General features: G+C 37.8%; 3 protein-coding genes across 3 annotated transcripts in view; 1 reads left to right on the forward strand and 2 right to left on the reverse strand.

The window, feature by feature from the left end:
- Window positions 1-12040, forward strand: part of LOC124639203 (putative nuclease HARBI1) — a 279629-nt gene extending 267589 nt beyond the window's left edge. The window contains exons 2-6 of the mRNA XM_047176464.1: window positions 10265-10784; window positions 10884-11216; window positions 11294-11438; window positions 11522-11848; window positions 11924-12040. Coding sequence (XP_047032420.1) covers window positions 10551-10784; window positions 10884-11216; window positions 11294-11438; window positions 11522-11848; window positions 11924-11985 — 1101 coding nt within the window. The 5' untranslated portion in view covers window positions 10265-10550 and the 3' untranslated portion in view covers window positions 11986-12040. The remainder of the gene's footprint in view (window positions 1-10264; window positions 10785-10883; window positions 11217-11293; window positions 11439-11521; window positions 11849-11923) is intronic.
- LOC124639212 lies at window positions 340-20871 on the reverse strand. The gene is made up of 5 exons (XM_047176477.1): window positions 20734-20871; window positions 5068-5889; window positions 4751-4955; window positions 3892-4051; window positions 340-793 (listed from the first exon to the last, which is right to left on the reverse strand). Exons 2-5 carry the CDS (start codon window positions 5180-5182, stop codon window positions 626-628), a joined length of 648 nt encoding a protein of 215 aa, XP_047032433.1. The 5' UTR covers window positions 5183-5889; window positions 20734-20871; the 3' UTR covers window positions 340-625.
- Window positions 12036-14284, reverse strand: LOC124639205. The gene is made up of 9 exons (XM_047176466.1): window positions 13701-14284; window positions 13380-13584; window positions 13093-13278; window positions 12936-13002; window positions 12822-12857; window positions 12620-12712; window positions 12468-12542; window positions 12283-12374; window positions 12036-12190 (listed from the first exon to the last, which is right to left on the reverse strand). The coding sequence occupies exons 1-9, from the start codon at window positions 13760-13762 to the stop codon at window positions 12038-12040; spliced, it is 969 nt and encodes a 322-aa protein (XP_047032422.1). The 5' UTR covers window positions 13763-14284; the 3' UTR covers window positions 12036-12037.
- Window positions 20872-21317: the final 446 nt, after the last annotated feature.

Consider the following 21317-nt stretch of genomic DNA (forward strand, 5'->3'; position numbering starts at 1 on the left):
TTTCTTTTTGTTTTATTTTATAACCCAGCTAGGTCGTTTCTAGAGTTATAAAGTATTTTTAGATATACATATTATTGATGTTAGTTGTAAAGAACCAATTTATCACTTGTGTGAGATAATAAAGTAGTGAATTCTCTAAAGTGAACTATTTTATTTCATAGAGTACCTATAAAATTTACTATTTATTTTTATCCCGACTGTACAGCTGCCAACAGCAGCTTTTTTAAGAACTGAAAGTAGTGCCTAGATTCAACTTGGTTTAAATTTCTAGTCAGACTTCACTAAGTTTTTCTTTTAAAATGGGGAAGGTTATGGTCATTCGGAATGAAACAGATGAGCTCAAATAATAAAGGTTTATTAAGAAGTTAAGCAATTAAATGTATAAAAAATCCAAAAACCCAATTCCAAATTAATCGTTATTAATTTTAACGTAATCTTAGCAACTACGACAAATTAAAAAAAAAATACCTTTACCCAAATAATAAATCAAATCCAAAAACGAAAAGTATACAAAATTACGAATTAAATGGATAAATAATAAAGATTAGGGGGTTTTTAAAGTTGTTTCGGCTTTGCTGCCTGCGTCAGTGGCGTCCGCCATTTTGTTGTGGACGCCATCTTGTTGTCAGAGACACATGCGGCAGATGTCTTCGTTGATCTCCAACATCTGGTCGATGAAGGCCTGGTTGGACATGACCTGGGCGAGTTGGCAGATGATTGAAAGTAGCTCGCCCTGCTTGTAGTTCATCTTGGCATTGCAAAGCTGAATCTCCTCCGATATGTCTTCTGGAATCTGTGGACAATGATGATTCAGTTTAAAGACAGTTCTGTAAACACTCGAGTATTTAAGATGCTAATAGAAGCTTTGACTTTGATCTTAATGTATAAACTCTTACTAGGTATGTATTTACTGTTATCATAATAGGTATGGAAATATTCGTGTCATCATGTTAAATCTATGGCATTAGGTAGGTTCATTTCCAGTGAAGTATTTCTTCAAACCTGTTATTATCCTTTTCTAATACCCCCTTATTTAGACTGCTTATTTGCAAAGCTAGTTTCTATAATTCCCATTGATTACTGTGGACAGCCTGTAATCAGCTGCTTAAATATGCTAATACGGTTAGCTACAAACGTTTCTAATCCGATACAAATACTGGAAATCAAACGTCCTTGGTGAACTTTGATTTATAGCTTTCTTAGAGAAAACCACAGTTGCTATCAAGTAGTCATATCACTTACGTAGCTCCATAAATTATTCAAACGCAATGTCTGAATAGGCCTAAACACTCACGAAATCTAGGTGACACTGCAAAATTAATGTGTTGTGTGACTAAAAACTGTAATAAGGTACCTATAATATCTTCTAAGGCCCTGTTTCCCTGGTTGCTGATAAAGTATCTGTTAGTTAGCCTATATAGTTAGTATGTAAAGGCTGCGTACAATTTTTGCCAGATATTCCTATCCGAGACCTATGAAACCAAGTTATAGTTTATCTGGCACATAAGTTCCTAAAAGGCTATCAAAGAAACAGGACCTTATTAACTTCCATGCAATTATTTTCGAACGATTCTTACGTGTAAAAAGATGCAAAACATTCTCGAAAGAAATCTCCAAGTAACATTGTAAACTGAAGGTTAAATCACGCGCCTTGTTTACAGTGCACTCGTGCCGTTTGTATTGTTTCTACAATATGGTTCATTTGAACACGGGGAGCTCGAGTGGCGACTTGTACCGGAAACATTACTTCATGTAGCTATTCAACCTTCACGGTCATCGATTCTGTTTGAGATTCCATTTCAGATTATACTTTCAAAGCTTCATATAACTTCGTTGTTTTTCAGCTCGCTTGTAGTTTTAATAGGTATGATACTGTGCTCCTTAAAGGATAGCCCAAAGGTTTACTACGGACCTATCGTCATTCCTCATTGATAACATCCCTTTTTTAATTAACTCGAGTTCTTAGCAAGCCTTGGCAACTTAAGCGTCAGTCCGCTAGTTAGTGACAAATCTTTTTTTTTGTTTTGTCCACTTCCATAAAAACAAAGAACTATATATAGTTCTGACCATTAATTATTTCATCGATTCATTTAATGTCCTTCTCTCCCCTGGTTACTAGGGTTTAATTAGGGCTTTCAAATACCGGATTTTTTTCAATACCGGTATCAATACCGGTATTAAAAATTTCAATACCGTGATCACGTGATCACGGTATTACCGGCCATGCAAATATTGCAATACTCCAGATATTAAAAGTCGTCGCTCCTTTATGCGTCTTCGAAGTGCTTTTGCAAGATTTTGGCTTACGTCATTAGCTTGACCATCTAACTTCGTCAACATACATTTTAGCGCAATATCCGCTTTTATAATTGGCATCCCGTTTACAAATTTCTAATACTGTTACTTTGACTACATGACTACAGAAAGGCTGTTGTAAATATTTTTTAATATTGTCAAATCTAATTCGTCTAATTCGAAATCGGAGTTTAATTTTAGATTGATTAAAACTTTTACAACACTTACAAGAAGCACATAGAAACGTCTCCGTCATCAATAGGTTTAATACCGGTAGCGATTACCGACTTGTCTGAGGCTCTCTGAATATCAACTTCAAGGCCGAACGTTTCCGTCTGATGAAGGCCAAGCTCCGACCAACACTGCTCCAAACCATTTCAGGATCTGAAACGTTCCAGTCAAATTTGGAGAACCGATTTGCCGCCGTGGAAACCACAACAGACGTTAACCAGAACCACGAATATGTGGTTCGGATCCTCAGGGAGGAAGGTTCGAGATTCTGTAACAGGCAGCGTAAGAGCAAGAAATTAAAGCTTTCGGAAGAGACATTAGGGCTTATGAAGAAACGACGTGAAAACTCGCCTGTCACTTCGTCAGCTAAGCGGGCTCTAAACCAAGAGATCAACAAGCACGTACGACGCGACCTCCGGTGCTCCAATACTCTTGACATTGAAAGAGCAATTGAGCTGAATCGGGGGTCAAAGGTGTTCGTACAATCTCTTGGAAGAAGCCACTTGACGAAGCTGACCACAACAAGTGGAGAAGTCATTTCTCCGGTGCCGGCAGTCCTTTCGGAAATGGAAAACTTCTATGGCCAGCTATACGCATCGCATGCATCTCGACCTGATCCCGGAAATGAGGATTCTAGAGCCACATTAACACGTCATTTCACCGAAGACCTGCCAGAAGTCAGCAGTGAAGAAATCGAGATCGCTCTGAGACAGCTCAAAAATGGAAAAGCCCCTGGCGAGGATGGCATTACAACAGAGCTATTAAAAGCAGGAGGTAAGCCTGTACTGGGGGAGCTCCAGAAGCTTTTAACGATGTCCTGTTTGAAGGAAGAACTCCAGAGACGTGGAGTAGGACTGTTGTCGTCCTGTTCTTCAACTTCAACTGTGTCTAGCATTTGTGGACTATGAGAAGGCCTTTGACTCTGTTGAAATCTGGTCTGTTCTGGAGTACCTGCAGCGTTGCCAAGTAGATTGGCGATACATCCTAGTGATGAGATGTCTCTTTACTACTGACTAACAAAACAATAACATCGTTTGGCTCGCTTGACCGATTAAGAAATCAGTTGTTTAAGAAAGGTTGAGGTATGCTGGAGATAAAAGTTGGCGCTTAACACACAAGTGTAAAGTGTGAGAATAATATTACCAGTACATACATCTTACGAGTACGTAGTTATTTATCTTATTTAATACAACTTCCTGCTACTTATTACAACAAACCACAATAATTATAAAAAGATTGTAATACCGTAATCACGGTATTGGCTCGTCAATACCGGTATTGAAAAAAGACCAAAATATATCCGTGATCACCGTGATTGAAAGCCCTAGGTCTAATAGATCAACAAAGATATAAGAAGCTACTCACGTTTAGTGGATCAGCGAAGGTGCTGAACTTGTACTTAGTTTTCCGCTTATCAGGTCCGTTGTTGAGGAAGAGCGTGAACTGCGCATCCTTGAGCGTCGCCCCCACTGGGAAGTACAGGCCGGCTATCAGGTGACCCTTCGCGTCGCGGGAGAGAAGACTCCTGAAGACAAAAAGGGAGATATTTAGTCTTCGATATTACGTATGTCTTCAAAGGCAATTATTTTTCTTCCGTCTTGCCATATCTATTTCCTTGTTGCTGTCATCTTTATTTATGCCATTTATAAGGCTAGTATTATGTAGCCATATGAAGCTCAAGGAAGACTGTTAAAATACGGTACCTAAATGCCAAATAGGGTGAATTGGCATCTAGCCGATAAAATTCTTGAAGTGCCAAACCATTTAAGCGTCAGCCATGTAAATTCAAGAAACTGCCGAAGTGGGTCAAACTTGATTGTAAGCCAGTGTCTGAGTTTATTTAGATTCAGTGCATGCAAGCATCGGTTTCACTTTCTTGGAGTTTAAACGGGCTTTGTAATAGTAACCTCATTTTCTGGCTGAACTTTTAAAAAGGAAAGACCATAGTAGTCGAATATTGGAATACGGCCAATAAAGCCATTGTCTGCAAGACTTATTACAATATCGGGGCGACAGGCGTGTCGATTAACTTAAAACTAGGATGATTGATGCGATTGATAACGCAGACTAATTTGTTACTGCTCTGGCATCTGACCTAGAAATCTTTGCTGTGTCTGAGAGCGAGGTTAAATAAATCTAAACAAAGTGAGGCTCAGGAATCAGCTTGTCTAATAATTTAACGTAATGAGGAAAGGAAAAAAAAAATTGACAAATGTCCGCAAACCTAAAGTTGTAGACGAGGTTCCTCCTCTCGGTGACGTTGACACCGTCGAGGTATGGTCTCGCGGCGTACACCAGCGATGTCTGGCTCTTGACAGTCTCCCCGCGCGTCTCCCGCTCGTGCCACTCGATGTAGCCCGCGTTCAGCACGCTGAACGTGTAACTGTACTCCTTGCGGCACTGCGGCTCGTCCGACTGCACGAACCAACCTGCCATGACGAAGGAAGGACGGGTTGAAGATAGAGGCGAGTAAGCTTTTAATTACTAGCTATGGAATGATGAATTCAATAAAATAAGTAACATCTTACAGTCGGTACTCACCAGTATGAGGATAGTTCCTATCTTGCATGACAGTGACTATTCTCGGCACGTGGTAGCCTGGGTCAGCCAGCATGACGCCGGGCCGACCGTCCACGCGGATCTGGATGCCCACCATGACGTGCTCCTTCTCTGCAGCGAGCACAGCGGCCGGACCATCCCCGCACGTGACATACTCGCGTATGTTTACCACGGCCTCCTCGCACGACAGCAGCGCTGTGGCGCGCGTGATGCCGCCGAACTCCCGCTCCAGGGCTCGCCAGCGCCGCACCAGCTCGAGCCCCAGCCCCACACACGTGTGCTTGCGCGGGCGGATGGGAGGCGCGTACCGCTCGTACACCTGGTACAGCGGGTCGCCGCCGCGCTCGAACGCCTCGTACAGCGAGATGAAGTTGCTGACGGAGTCGTAGTTGTCGGTGACGAGCAGGCGGCGCAGCTCGGCCTCGGCGCGCGTGGCGAGGTCCTCGTGCCGCGCCAGCGTGAGGTCGAGCGGGCGCCGCGCCGGGCCCCAGCGCGCGCGCGGCAGCGGCGGCCCGTCGCGTGCGGTCACGTCGCGTTCGGGGCCGGTCAGGTCGCGGCCCGATCTGGTTTCGTCGCTCCCCGGCCCGGCCGCCGGCGAGCCGGCGTCGGGCGCGGGGGCCGCCCCCGAGCTGAGTCAACTCGGCCATTCGGCGCCCCACCGGCCCACGCGGGGCCCGGCGGGCTCGGCCTCAGCCCCCCTCTCGTACAGGCCTTCATCCCGGCCTCGATCCGTAGCGACCTCGACGCTCTTGACGAGCGCCTCACGCTGCTTCTCTAACAACCCTGATGATGGTTTTTCACGCTCTGGAAGAACAAATAGAGATAAGTCATACGCTTGCTACACGTACAAAGGTGGAGATATCTTCTACATTTGAGAGATGTGTACATGTTTCGATATTCTGAATGTCGGCATTGATTGATATAAAAATAACATTTGGCGTACGTTTCAAGTTCACGGTTTACGGTTATCAATCTCTACAATGCTCTTTTCACAAAAATAGGTGACCCATGTAGATACCTATCGTGTCTGCAATATAGCAATGTGCGTACACCACCCAAAATGGTACCTATTTTACAACCAAAAAAATTCTAAACGGTTACCAAAATGGATAATTGGTCACCAAATAACGTTTCCTAAAATATTATTACATAAAACCATTTTTTCGTATTATTGACTACTAAAAAAATATATGGACGCCTTTAAAATACACTTTAGACCAAATATTATATAATATTATATATTGTCACTACTTAGATGTTACCAATTATGTAATACCATGACTTCTAATTTGGTCATTTTTGTTAGACTAAAAAAGCTAACGATCGCTAGAATATTTCCCAAATACCAATTAATATACTGGGGTTCCCAAACGTACGTCGCTTATTTATTGTTATATGAATTTGGGTGTAACTCAGTATGTTTAAAATGTAAGCACGCAACATGCAGCAACATGGCTTCTGTCACGCCTACGCGGTTTTAAATTGCACTCTAGGGCAGACAAGATTACGTGGAGTCGGTTTTGCAGCGATTCGTTTTCGTCGACTAACTTTGATTTTTGGTATTAATATTAATCTTTGAGTTGGATAGAATTTGGTGACCATTAATCCATTTTGGGAACCAAAAATAATATTTGTGGGAGATTTGCGATTTTTCTGATGTTATTTTATTTTTTTTGGATCATAATATTACGTATATACTTTAGTGCCCTTTTAATAAAGTCAATTTATTTTTTTTGGAGTTGTTTATTTTATTTGGTGCCTCAGCTTAGATTCTTAAAAATATTTTTGGTGACCGTCTAAATTATACCCATAATGTTTTAAAATAAGTAAGTTTTGCGAATCACCTCGTAAATACTTGAAAGTTTCAAGAGGAAGACCTTATCTTCGTGATTCATTTAAGACAGTTTCTGATACCCACTGAAAGATGCGTAATTGCGTATTTTAGGTGTGAATTGTGTCATCTCTATACACGGTAGAACCTTATCGTAAGAGGAGCTTGTCGTCAATCAATCATAGTCTCCTTGGAGGAGCTGATCTCATACTTCAGGTGCGTGAAAAATGATAACATAGGTATCATCACTTTTCGGCAACCTTATGTAGGTATATTGATACAGCCGCATAAATAAGAAATGCCTTATGTAAAGGTCGGTTAGAAAGAAGGTTACTTGGGAGATGACGACAGATAGAATAAGTATGGAAAAGAAAATACGCTGCGCCGACCCCAAGTAAAATTGGGATAAGGGCGGGAGGTGTCTAGCAAACCTAGCAAAGGCTTCGCAGATGAAATTCCAGGCCAATTAATAGCTTACTGAGTCTGACTTCAAACAATTATTATATTATAATATAATAATTGTAAAAATTATATATTAGCATTTTATCTGTTTACACACCAAAGAAGAAAAGACACAAACTGCAATATATCAAAGTCAGTCACATCACATCATCGTACGGCGCATGAGTAATTGAATAGATTTCATAACACGTCATTCGATTAATACATGTTTGTGAAATCGATTAAATTGCAAATCTGAAGTACGTTGATCATGTTTAAACGATTTCCTAAGCTTCTGATAACGACTTTGTGAATAATCAATCTAAAGATCTATAAAAGAGAAATGAAGCGATATCTGGACGGCAGCAAAATTAAAGACAGGCTTATGATCATACATTTTTTGAAGGTTTAGGGTAAAATTCTATTCTATGCATATGTTAATAGCTACATCTTTTGTAAATATGTATTGACGCGTTATTTACGACATTCTTAGAAAAGAAACGTAGGTACACCGTTATGCTAATTTAATTCTTTCAATCTAATTCATGTGGAGTGCAGGGGCCCGATTCTCCTAATTTTACTTAAGCAACATTCGATTGACGTTCGACTCGATTCGACTGAGATCCGATCCCGACTCGATTACGATTGAAGCGTATGTGGCATTCCGCTATTTTTTCTTTGAAATAAACGTTTTTATCCTTTTCTGTCATTCAATAATGAATCATTTTGTCTGCAAATGATTTACGATTGCAAAATGATTGTACAGCAAACTACCGTATAGACCAAAATTACCAAAATAGCAGACCAATCGCACACCAATCAAATGTAAATCGAATACGATTGGTCTTTTATTAGTAGCAGAATGCCCGATATGGTTAAAACTGCTATTGCGATCAAATTGCGATTCGATTTCTATTCGATTTTGACATTATTAACTTAGGAGAATCGGGCCCCAGAAAAATAGCTGCTTGCAATTTAAATCTTGACCTACATTCCCGTCCAATATAGCTATAGTTGTACAAGACTATTACGTGTCATTACCAAATTACGTATTATTGTTATACAATGATGACATCAGAAAATCTACATACTATAGGTACATTATAGGTAAGTAGGTATGTCTCTAGTACAACATCTATCTGGCACGCATTCATTTGTTTTTATCAATACGTAATTAAAATAAGATGCATCAAACCTTTTTGGCAAACGTCTATCGAATCGTACGCATCTGTTTAGAAAACGAATTTACTTTCAGTCAATAGTAAATAAGATGCTAGATTTAAATCGGTTTACTTAATATTAATGAATGAACCAGCCTTTGAGTCCTAAAAAGTCAATTTCTGTGAAGTAGGTAAGGTTGCATATCACAGGTGCCATTGCATCAGTTTTTTAGATACCTATGTATGAGCAGTTCTATTTTGAGTCCTGACAACTACTTAAACAGTATCTTATCTTCTGAAGAGGATCTTTCTAAGTTGTCATCCGGTTATTTTGCAGATTATTTTATCATCGAAATGTCTATAAGATCTTTATCTTGCTCACGTTTTGTATAAGGAAAACTATTTTTCCAAGAAAAAGTTCATGTGTCTCTTCTGTTTTTTTTTTTTTTTTTTTTTTTTTTTTTTTTTTTTTTTTTTTTTTTTTTTTTTTTTTTTTTTTTTTTTACTGACTTCAAAAATCATCGAATGACCCCTCCCAGCGGAGAGGGAGTGTCAGACTCTTACTGACTAAAAACCGTCGTGTTCCGTCATAGGCCTTTTGTGTACCAGGGCCGCGGTATCTCTTTCGAACAACCCGCAGCCCCGGCAGGTCAATCGTACACCTACTGTGGATTTGGATATTTTCTAATAAGTGTTTTACATATGTAAGAACACTTAGTTACAAATCTCCTCAAATGAATTAGGTCTATTTGGTCGTCGGCCAAGTGTAGGTATCGTGAATTTACTGACCCACTGCTTGGCAGACAATGACACCCTCCTATTTAGAGAAGGCTCCATTTATTGACCAGCACACATTCATATGTATTTTTGACAGTTATACCTACCTACACATATTTTAGCTTCAGTCATTTTTTCACAGGTCTTCCGTGGATACTATCTCGCTCACTCTGATAAACATTATTTATAACATTCCTCGATAAATGAACTATCCAACTATGTTTTTTTTTTCAAATAGACCCAGTAGTTCCTGAGACTAGCCCTTTCAAGCAAACAAACCCTTCAACTTTGTGAAGATCATCCTCCAATAATCTAATATCATAATACATAATAACAGTGACGTCACAAGACTACATTTCCCTCAACAATAGCACAAACTTCCATTCCAACCAGCCCCGGTCATGACCTGATGTTGGCATGCCACTCGGGATTCCTCGGAAACAGTGCAAAATATTTATAACGTCCTCCCGTTTTGGGATTCCCGTTGTCTGCAACTCGAAGTTAGTCATGCATGAGTCAGTTTGAAGGTCTCTGACGTAGTTTAGTCAATGCTTTTGTGTTGGGTCTTAGTCATAAGTGAAGATGGTATAAGACTGAGGATAATTTTATCAAAGGTTCAAAAGGGTTACCAATGATGCAGGTAGCAATCTGAAATAGATCGAATATCTGTTTGCAAAACACGAGAGAGTATTTTAAGATGCTTCGTCCTTAAAAAGGTAAGACGATACATAAGGTTAGACAAATAATATAAACAATACATACAGACGCCCAAAGTTCGCAATATAATGGGGGAGTAAAGTTCATTCCACTTGTTGCAAAGGTTGAATGCTTCATCAAATATTATATTACACAATGAGACCTTTGATAATGTCATCAAAATTGATGTAGACTCAAGTCCTACCGTCTGGAGGTGAAAGGTTGCGAACTCGCATACTACACACATTTTTTATAAACCTATTTAGAAGATCAGGGCCTGCAGTCTCGACAAAGATAGCGATCGCTTAACGACAAAATTCGGTCGATAAGTCCTAACGATCCGATCGTAACGATTTTTGGTAGTCTCTACTGCCAAAACTATCGAGTGTCATCGCAAAGTTACCGAATATTTTCGGTAAGATAACGATTTATCGTTATGTCATAGAATTTCCTTGCGACAGTTTTTGACAGCCCGCTAAGTGATAGCTACTATCGATATCGTTCCTATATTTGTTTATTTTACGTCAGAAAATATTAAATAAATAGTAATTTAATAAATAATGGCTTCTGAATATTTAGCATGGGACTTAGTTGTGCTCGAGCACAGACGCGATGTGCTTATGGGTCGACAAATAGCACGAAACAAGCGAAACGATGAAAATCCCTTGGATTTGGAGGATGGCCAATTTCTTCAAATGTATAGAATTTCAAAGGAAATGTTTCACAGGCTACTAAGTGAACTGCGTCCATCTCTCCAAAGACGACGGCCTTACGGACTTTCTGTGGAGTCCCAAGTAAGTGTCTTTGCGACCTACCGTGCATAAATAATATTTCTATAATATATTTTTTCTTATAACTAAGGTTGAACTTTTTTTAAATTTTCTTCTTATTAGATACTGACGGCACTCCGATTTTACGCATGTGGGTGCTACCAACAACCTGTTGGCTTGCAGTGGGGTTGTAGCATGAGCCAAAAATCTGTTAGCCGAGTCATCCGGGCTGTAACTTCGGCAATAAATGAAAAACTTTTAAGAAAATATATTAAATTTCCAATGACTCAAGGAGAACGCCATGCGGCAAAACAGAAATTTAGAAATGCCCCACAGCCATTCCCAGGGGTAATTGGAGCCATTGATTGCACCCATATAAAAATTTTAGCTCCTAAGACCAATGAGGAGTCTTATGTGAGTGGTCACCATGAGGGCCATTCATTAAATGTGCAAGCTGTAAGTTGACCTTCAGTTCTATAATATCTAAAAATATTGTTTGAAAAATATGTACTTACATATTTAATATATTACAGGTGTGTGACCCTGATCTTATTATTTTAAATATTAATGCTCGATGGCCAGGAGCGAGACATGATGCTCACATATGGGCAAATTCACCGGTGCGCTCAACAATGAAGCGACATTTTGAAAATGGGGACCGCCGTGCTTGGCTGCTTGGTAAATAAATGAACATTATAAATCTGCCTCGAAGAGGTTGCCCATTCGACTTCTGAAATTACTTTGTATTTTTAATCTTTTAGGTGATGATGGATATCCTCTGGAACCGTGGTTAATGACTCCCATAAAACATCAACAGCCTGGCACACCGGAATATAAATATACCGAAGCACACTGCTCAGCTAGGAACATCATAGAAAGATGCTTCGGTGTGCTAAAATCTGTGTTTAGATGTCTATCACACCAACGCCAGTTAATGTACGAACCCTATATGGCTGGCCTAATAATTAACGCATGTGCAGTGCTCCACAATATGCGGATAACATATAAATTACCGGAACCAGAGTCCACCACATCCATGCAGCTGGTGGATAATAGTAGATTCCATGATGATATGTTAGAAGTTACAGGTAACTTATGAACTGATTTTTTATTTTACTATGTATGTATACCTAACACCAATACATTTTATTTTTGTTATGCAGGTTCTGGGCGAGCTGTTGCAGAGCGCATAAGAAGAAGGCTAATTAACACTAGTTTCACATAATTATTATACTTTTTTTCATTTATGTACTGTTTCAAATAAAAAACATTTTATATCATTTATTATTTTTATTTATGTAATTATTTATTGCGTCAGCTATTTTGTTTCCGACTTTTACCAATTGCAGCGTCGCCTCGGCTTGTACCTTGGCTGCCTCAGCCTGCATCTTGGCAGCATCTGCTTGCGCTTGAGCAGCAGTTGCCAGCATCTAAAAAACGTTGGATTTACTGAATGTGTCTTAATGTTCTCTAGCATGCTAGTGTGTATAATAATTAAGAGGAAATTTACACTATAACACACCTTCATTGTAGCAGCATTTGCTTCTGCAACTGCTAGAAATTCTCGTCGAGCTGCACTATATTGCTCAGAAACACTTTGGCGAGGATTCAGATCTGAAAATACCCAAAATTATTGGTATTGTAGGAATTATTGGCTGACCCACCTGCAGAACTAATGTTTTTATTATAAATAAAATTTAAGCTTACTCCTCTTTCTTCTGGGTCTCTGTCGCAGTGGTGGTGTTGATGATGCAACAGTTTCTGTCCTTCTGCCACGTACTGCTGGAATTATCAATTATAACACATTAAATAAAAATCAATGAAAATAAACATAGGTGAGCAAAATAACTGCAACTTACTCATTTGTAGTACTGGCGACTGAGGGGCATCTTGCACTTGTTCTTGGATGGGTGGTGGTGAAGAACCAGCCGTTGCTCTGCTGTCATTGATTGCTAAAATATTTTGTTAATTAATATTTTGGTAACATTAGTGTACAGATGTATACACATAATAAAATATATTATAGCAGTAACCAACTAGTTACTAAAAACTCCAACTTACTTGTTTCAGTCGGTAACAATTCCACAAAATCTCTAGCTGTAATAAAATAAATAGTAACATTAAAATTAAAATAATTATATTTTGAATTGAGTACCTATTAATTTAAAAACTTACCCTGAGAATGAGGTAAGGTGAGAACCTCAGAGATTACCACCCCAGCCTCCATCTCATGTTGTAATAACTGTAAATAACAATAAAAGTATTTTTAGTGTTATCAACATTCAAAGATTGAGAATATTAAATTGTATTGAATACAATAATCACAACTTACATCTTCCTCTGGCATAGCGTCCGGGCAGTCTGTCCCAAAGGAATAATCTGCCCCAACTATTGAAATTATCCGGCTCTCGGCCTCGGTCAGGGGAGCAGTGCTGACGCCTCGGTTGCCGGTACGTTTTTGTTCTTTTTTTAATTTTGCCGCCTTACTGCAAGCGCGGCTTTTTAAGTCTCTCCAAACCTACAATTAGAATAATTAACTCAAGTAAATAATAAAAAAATACTGACGTGGCATGTACATGCTTATAATTAAAACCAATTCAATCTTTGAAAAAGACTTACCGTCATCCACTGCTCTGGTGTCTTTCTAGACCCGTTAGGGAGATTATTGAGCTCCTCGGCAACCTCCCTCCAGCCCGTTTCGAAATTTTCCCGGCCCTGCAAGCCGGTAAATTTCCGCGTGTGCAAATATGGACGCGCTTCTAATATTGATAGTAGTGCATCAATTTGAGCGGGTGTAACACGAGGGCTACGCAGACGCTTACGCCTGAAACATTAAAGTAGTCATTATGTAAACACAGAATACTTCGGATGTATACAAAGTATTCAATTTAGTAAGTACCAAGAATAGGAATAAAAAATTCTCGTTGTAGATGTACTTACCTGACGCTCAAGCTGCTGGCACCCGGCAGGCCTGCGCCTGTTTCAATGACTTCACCGTCCATGAATAGTAATGAATACACCGTTCTCCTTTATTATTATTATAAATCAAACCAATGTTCAAGTGCACAAACAAACTTGACATTGACAGTTTGTTTATGTTCTATGTCTGTATTGCAAGTACGCAAACTATTAAGATCTTTAATATGTGTTTTCTTAAAAAACGGTATGTTTTACTTACACGGTTCGATGCAAAAAGTTTTAATATGATAAGGTTCATCTATTTTCTTTATAATTGTCAAAGGAAACAAAATTGGTTGTGCAAATCTTGTCTACCATTTCTCCCTATAATACAAGGATTTTTTTTACATGCAACATTTTAATACAAATTCACCGCACTATGAATACGGTTTTCGCTATCGTACCGACACGAATATGTCATGATAATTAGCGATGTTGCCCGCTATCTCGGCTGTCGAGACTTGCGTTTATCGTTACTGTCGTTATGGCAAGCGAATATTTTCGTTAATATTTAGCGACTGTCAGTTTGCGATCGAATCGCTATCTTATGTCGAGACTGCAGGCCCTGGCGTTCTCAAACAATATTTCAAAAGTTGTAACCATAGCAACAAGCTTGGCAGCTTGTTACAACTTTTATAAGTCGCCAGTTCTCCAAAACTTTTTTCTGTACTTTGGGTCGTGATCCTTCCACTAACTTTACAGGGATCATATTTACCCATTTTGCTATCGACGACAAAAAATCCCAATTTCACCACAGCAAAAATTCTTGACATACATCCCAATTTACGACCGAATCCCACAAGCCAGAGTACAATGACAGTAAACAATCAATAGAAAAGTTCATTACACATCACTTCCTCAACAGAATTGCCTATTATTATAACAAATGACTTCGCTAGCACGAAACACAATGTCTCCTTCATTGGGTCAATTCGGACAATACCCCCGGGGCCCTTATGCCAATTATGTTCAATCTACACCTAATAAGGGTCTGGGCGTCAGGAACCCTATTACCAACTACAACTGTTTCAGACTAGAGTTTTATGCAAGTTTTATGCCAAAATTGCAGCCCGTAAGAGTCATGTGTATACTGTATAGTATGCAAAATGAACCTTAAAAACCCACTGAGTATTATTAAGTGTCACGTTAAACTGTCGGCCCTGCACCTAATTTCCCTCCAGTCGTGTAGGATTGCTGTCCTATAGGACTGGAGTGAGGGAATGGAAAGTCAAGTTAAGTGTACGGAAACACTTTTTCTGCGCAGTCACTTTATCTCTTACTAGAACAGCCACAGCACACTTTTTTGCTTTGAAACGCGCAATACATCTAGCGCGTAGATATACCAAAACAAAAGTATAAACGCAGAAAAGTATGCTGGTCTGAAATTGCCTATAAGTAAGCCATGTCATGAAACGGCATATTGTGGAAGAAATGCCAACTTGTTACAGACAGCATCGAAATTAGAAGCGGGTTGGATTTCTGACGTGCACAATAACTGGCTTTTGTTTTTTACTTCGTTCTTCGTCATTTGTCTTTGTGTAGGCTAATATTGAGAACAAAGGTATTCTAAAACGTGTGATTCATAATAAGTTTGAATAATTAAATAGAAGTTTTATTTTGGCTAATGATATTTAGCTGAAAACCTTGCCAGTTATGAAAATATGTGGTGTAATTGGGTTACAAAAATTATTAGGATTTTACCAAACGGTTCCAAAGATTGTAGTCTTTGTTAAAACAAAGATGATGTAAACATTTTCATGAGCAATCCGAATACAAAGTTCGTATGTATTTTCAACGGCACTACACGGTGTTTTGTTTAGCCTCAGTACTTACAATAATGATTCAAACTATGTACAAGAATGTTGATTCACTGAATAGTTTTTCAGTTCAAGAGCGTTTCTCTGTAAAGACATTGCGAACTGTTAATTTGTTTATTTCTCGTACGTTTAGAAGTTTTAGATTACTCATTCGCATACTTGTACAAAAGTTCACAACACGAACTTTCTTAATTTGGTTTTAATGTAAGTAAATATTTGTAAATAGTTCTGATGAAGATTGAATTGTTTGCTTTTAATTATTGCGCATATTTTGGAAACTAACAGTACTAAGTATGACCTAATATAAACGTGAATCATTGAGGATAAAAACAATGAATTTAGTCTTTCCTGGCTTATACAATATTAGTGATTCCCCTACGAACCTATGTTTATTTAAATTATAAGGAAATTCAAGAGCAAAATAAATATTGTGTTTATCCCTAACTACTAATAGGTCCGCGCTAAAGTCTGGAACTACCAATTAAATACATTTGAATTTGAAAACTCTGTGATAGCCTGAAATTGAACTTAAACTAGGATGTACACGCTTTAAAACACAGTTGCAAAAAAAAGTTTTTCAGAGCAGGTAGTTTGCTGAAAAAACCGGCACTGCAAAAATCTCCATAAATTCTCTATAAAAAGATATTTTTGAAGAGAGTTCATGAAAGAGTTTTATTCTAGTTTTATTGCAGTATCTCCATAAAGAGAATGCATAATAAATAAATCATAGGTTTACGAGCCATTTTGTCGGATCCAGGTGGCTTGCATTGCTACCACCACTTATTGGCGTCAGATAGTAAAAAATAGATTTTTATAAGAGGAAGATTGATATGTCAATTTTCATGGTGAGAAATCATAAAGGTAAAGGGATTACATGGGAAAAGTCATAGAAGTGTGTAGTTAACTTTGAGGAAGTCGGTAAAAAAGGAAAAAAAAGCTTGATATTATGTAATATCTATATAAAGAACACTCCCATTTACTTCCTATCTTTATCGCGAATTAACTCTAATCCAATCTTAATAATACTGCAATAATAAAAGATATAGTAATTTTCCCTCCACGTAAGACTTACCAAAAGCTATTAATATCTTTAAGAACGCACCGTAAATCAATTAAATATCGATGGTAATTATTTTACAGGTATCGATAAAAAACTAAGATAAAGTGTGAATTTATATTCCACGTGTAGGTATAATTCGTTACACTCCTGCGCACATATTGTTTCCTATTCATGTGTTTGTTTTTAATATTTTACGGCAGAATTAATTTAACACAGACATTCATTTGGTACGTAGTAAGAATACTATCGATTGGACACGGGGAAAACTAAAGAAATCTTTTTGAATGGGGATCTGAAAAGGTAATTAAAAGAGCAAACTAACGGAGTACTTGCAAGAAACATGTGACATATTTTTTACTTACAGAAATATTAATTTAGCTGGTTACTGACGTCACATTTTCGCGGGCAATTTTCACAGAAATTGACAACAAAATATCGGTGTTGCCATGTTATCGCGAATCGCGATATAGATCATGTTATACAAGTAATACCACATTACACGAAAAAGGACGCAACACTTAGCAACGAAATTGGAAAGGACGGGCCTTGAACAAGTAGGTTATCATAGAGGTCGATTGCAGTTCCATTTAAAATTAAACTTCTTTTTAAAGTAGCTGGCCTTAATACAAATAATTCCTGGTACTGTATGAGCGGAAATACTGTTGATAACGCTAAATTCATGTAGCTCAAACAATTATTTATTATCTAATTTCAGTCAATATTAATGCTTGAAATAAAAACTGACAATAAATGATTGGTTTGTATATCATTACGTATTTTTCATAGACCTCATTTGGCAGCTATCGGTTAACTTATTACAAAATCGACTTTCAATCCCGATACAGCATATTATGAGTGAAATAATTGTTTACCAGAACAAAACGAATCTTCGAACTACTGTCCTTTACTGCAAAATAATTTTACTTTCTCAAAATTAACCGTCTACAGCCTATATTCGGCAACCAAAAGCATATAACCTCTTTCCAAGGCAGTTCGGAAGTGTAGGAGAATGCTCTAGGTCACAGGTTGCCAGGTTGCTTTGTTCCAGGTTACCGCACGTGCAGGCTCGGCCTTAGATTCACGTGACTACTTGCTTAGAAAGTACGGTAGCAATGCTGCTTGGAAAGTCACGTTTTAAGGCCTATTTTGATGGTTTTCTCAATGTGTATTGGTTGATGAGTTCGTAATTGTGATATGAATTAAGTGACTATTAAATGTGCGTTAATTAATGATGGTCAAACGTGTCTCTTTATGCACAGATTACTTAATGGTTTATAGGTGCTTAATCTTTTAGTTGTAATCCTTGCTATATGCATACATATATAACTCAAATACACAATATAGAAAAGGAGGTTATGGGAAATAAAGTCCTTCAGAATATTTTTTTGCATAAGCAACACATTTGGAAAATGCATCAAATCGGCATATTGAAAAAGCATCTGCATATGGAAACTTTACCAGAAAAGCCATTAAATACACTCAACAACCCAATTCCTTTAGCATAACTTTTCAGAACTGAACTTCAAACCTCCAGTGGGTTGTGTGTGGGTATCACAGACTCGTGGGAGTAGCCTGATCTTCTCCCTGGGCCTGGCAGTTAACATGACATCAGAGCGACACCCGTGGGCGGTTATCGTGAATAACTGGCAATAGGCATTAACTAATTTTATCGTCTGTTTCATAGAACTGCTAAACGTTTAATGACTTGACAGAATATAGGACACTCGTGGTTATGTGTTTGTTTGATATTTTTTTATAGCTGTTTTATGAGTATTGTCTTATATATCTCAAAGAAATGACTGGGCACTGAAAGAGATCCTTCAAAATTATCTCCCAACTTCGGAAAAATGTCATAAAATAAAATAAAATGGAAAATGTGTGTTTTTCCGAAGTTGGGACACTACATACAGTTAAGTTTATTTCTCGATAAAGTTTCAATTCGGAATCGATATTACGCTCAGTGTAGCTTCGAATAGCTCTATTAACTTCTGCATGCTTGCAAAACGATTTGCTGGAAGGCAATTTGAAAACGATTTGATCGGCCTTCCGAACGATATTATCTATTTTTAAGGCTGACTACGGACGAATACAAAGTAATATATGCATTATACATAGACAAAAGGGAGAATATAAGAAACTTCCAATAAGATGAGTTTAGATCATGAAAAGTGTGATAGGATAATATGTATAATGGGATCGAAATTTTCAATTTTTATCCGAGGACTATCCATTCGACAACAAAGGTGTACGTAAAGGGTAACGTAATTAAAGAAAAAAGGATTCTATCCTCATTACTTTAGGAGTTATTTCAGATCCTTGCAAGGTCGTTAGGAAGACGAGAGAATCCGCTCACTTCGTACTCTGCAGTCGACGTGTGTAACAGCGTAAAGGAAAGTGGGTCAACACAAATTGCATACAGACACTTGTACACTGGGACTTTGTTTCTGCCTAAATACAAGAGTATTTCATTCCTCACTAACTTAAACCCGCAGTTTCACTCGCATATCGAACTACTTCCCAGATGTAGACGAAAAGTAGCCTATATCATCTCATCTGCTTAGCCCTTTTTCAACTATGTTGGGGTCGGCTTCCAGTCTCTCAGAACCAGATGCAGCTGGATACCAGTGTTTGACAAGAAAAATGCCTACATGTTATTCTGTGTATAAGCTAAATATTGCCAAGTTTCATCAAAAACCATCCCATAGTTTTAGCGTGAAAGAGTACCAATATCCTCACATTTCGCATTATAGTAGGATACAATTATCTCTGAACTTTATACAATTGGGACCATGTTACATGAAGTTCTTGTCAGAATTCTGGGAAGTGGCGTAGATAAATAAATAAAACTGGGTTAAACTACAGCTTAAATTCCAAAGAGTTTGTAGTTTCGTTTGCGATTTGACATGCAGTTCAAGTTAGTTGACCTAATTCTGTCACTAACTTTACCTCTTCGTATTTTTGGAAGTTTTAAGAGGTGTTCCAAATAGGTTTAAACATGTCATAGGTGGTTGAATTTTACAAAATAATAATGCCTGTTTCTTCCTCATATAAACACGTCATTAGTTCAGGCTATTGTTAAACAATAACAAAAATATGACGCATTTATTGACGAATCGTAAGAACGTTTGTTTGCACAGATGACACTCGAATTATTCTAGCCTTGCTCGATAAGTGAATGCAGAAATATTTTTACAAATCGGTCCTGCAGTTCCCGAGATAAGCTTCCCAAAATCAAATATATTCACGCTTTATTAGAGCAAATTATAAATTGATCTAATGTAGATCGTAAGCGTCTGCAAGTGTGAAAATTACCTATAATATTTTTAATATTGTGTTACACGTCTATAATTGCGTTTATTGTTAAAGAACAGCTGTTACGAAGTAAACAGACATATGATACATTCACAATACTTCATTAGCACATTTTCTTAACAAAAGAACCAGTATTATTCACGTAAAGGACCGTTCTTCAATAATTGATAACTTAGCAATTTCATAAGTAGAATATCCAGTACTATAACGTAATAATATCCCATACTATAACTGTTGTAACAAAAGAGAATAAAATAATAGAAACAATGATGAACTCTGATTCATGATTCAATAGGATATGGGTAAGTTAAATAATGTCATGTAGGACAATGAGGGCATTCACATAAAGTCATGAGCCCATTGTATGGTACAGTGAAAGCCATGGATATGCCATGGGCCATGTTATTATTTCGAAACGAGGTAAAGTCGATAAGGTAATTACACAAAAGAGAAGCCAGTTATTTAACTTGAAAATAATAACCGATAGTAAAGTAAAACTAGATTATTTAGAAAATAATTAAAATATTCCCGACACGTCACTCTTTTTCGCAGAAAAGACAGAAAAATAACACGTTTTATCACAGAAAATAATACCGAAATTAGTTAATAACTCAATTAAGTTAACTGCTTTTGTGTCAAAAGAACGTCATTAGGATTTTCAAAAAAGGAACACGAGCCATTGCTTTGTTTACGTTTGTATACAGCCTGACATTTTAGATCGACATACTTAAACACACTCTTTGTCTTAAAATATGGCTTTAATTACTGGTAATCACATAAAAATGAAAGGGGATAAAGTAATAGATATTTTAATAAATAAACTTACCCATACAACGGCTAGAAGCCAAATAAAAAAACGAAAACAGTGGGCTGCCTCTAGGCGCGCTCTATCCAGCCGTGCAACCCCCGCGAACACAACAGACAAACTGATCGTTGAACACTGTCGTGCCCTCGTTATTATATTTGCGTTAACAGGTGTAGTGATGTACAGTCACCGGCATAACAGTTATTTTGCAAAACCGTAACTAGTTATTAGGTAATGACATCGAAGTACGTTAATGAGGTTTCGATACCTATAAGTGCTTTAGATAAGATATTTTTTTTTAGTTACCTCCTTCATATAGCTGTCTTTATTAGATAGCCTATCAGAAGTGTTGGATATGGGTGCAGGTGAGACAAAGAAAAAAACACATGTATCCTGAACGACTGTTATATTTCGAATGTAAGAACGTACGATTAAAGTGAACATTGAATGATTGAATGTTTGACGAATGATTGAAGTAGGTATGCTTTATATAATCTTGGATATTTGTAAAAGAGGTATTATACGTACATCGTGCGTATATTCCAACAAGAAGCATTAACTTTTATATATTTCAACTGCCTGTTAACATGGAAAAGGCTCTAACA

The sequence above is a fragment of the Helicoverpa zea genome, chromosome 18, assembly GCF_022581195.2.
Source record: "Helicoverpa zea isolate HzStark_Cry1AcR chromosome 18, ilHelZeax1.1, whole genome shotgun sequence".
Classification (NCBI taxonomy): Eukaryota; Metazoa; Arthropoda; class Insecta; order Lepidoptera; family Noctuidae; genus Helicoverpa; species Helicoverpa zea.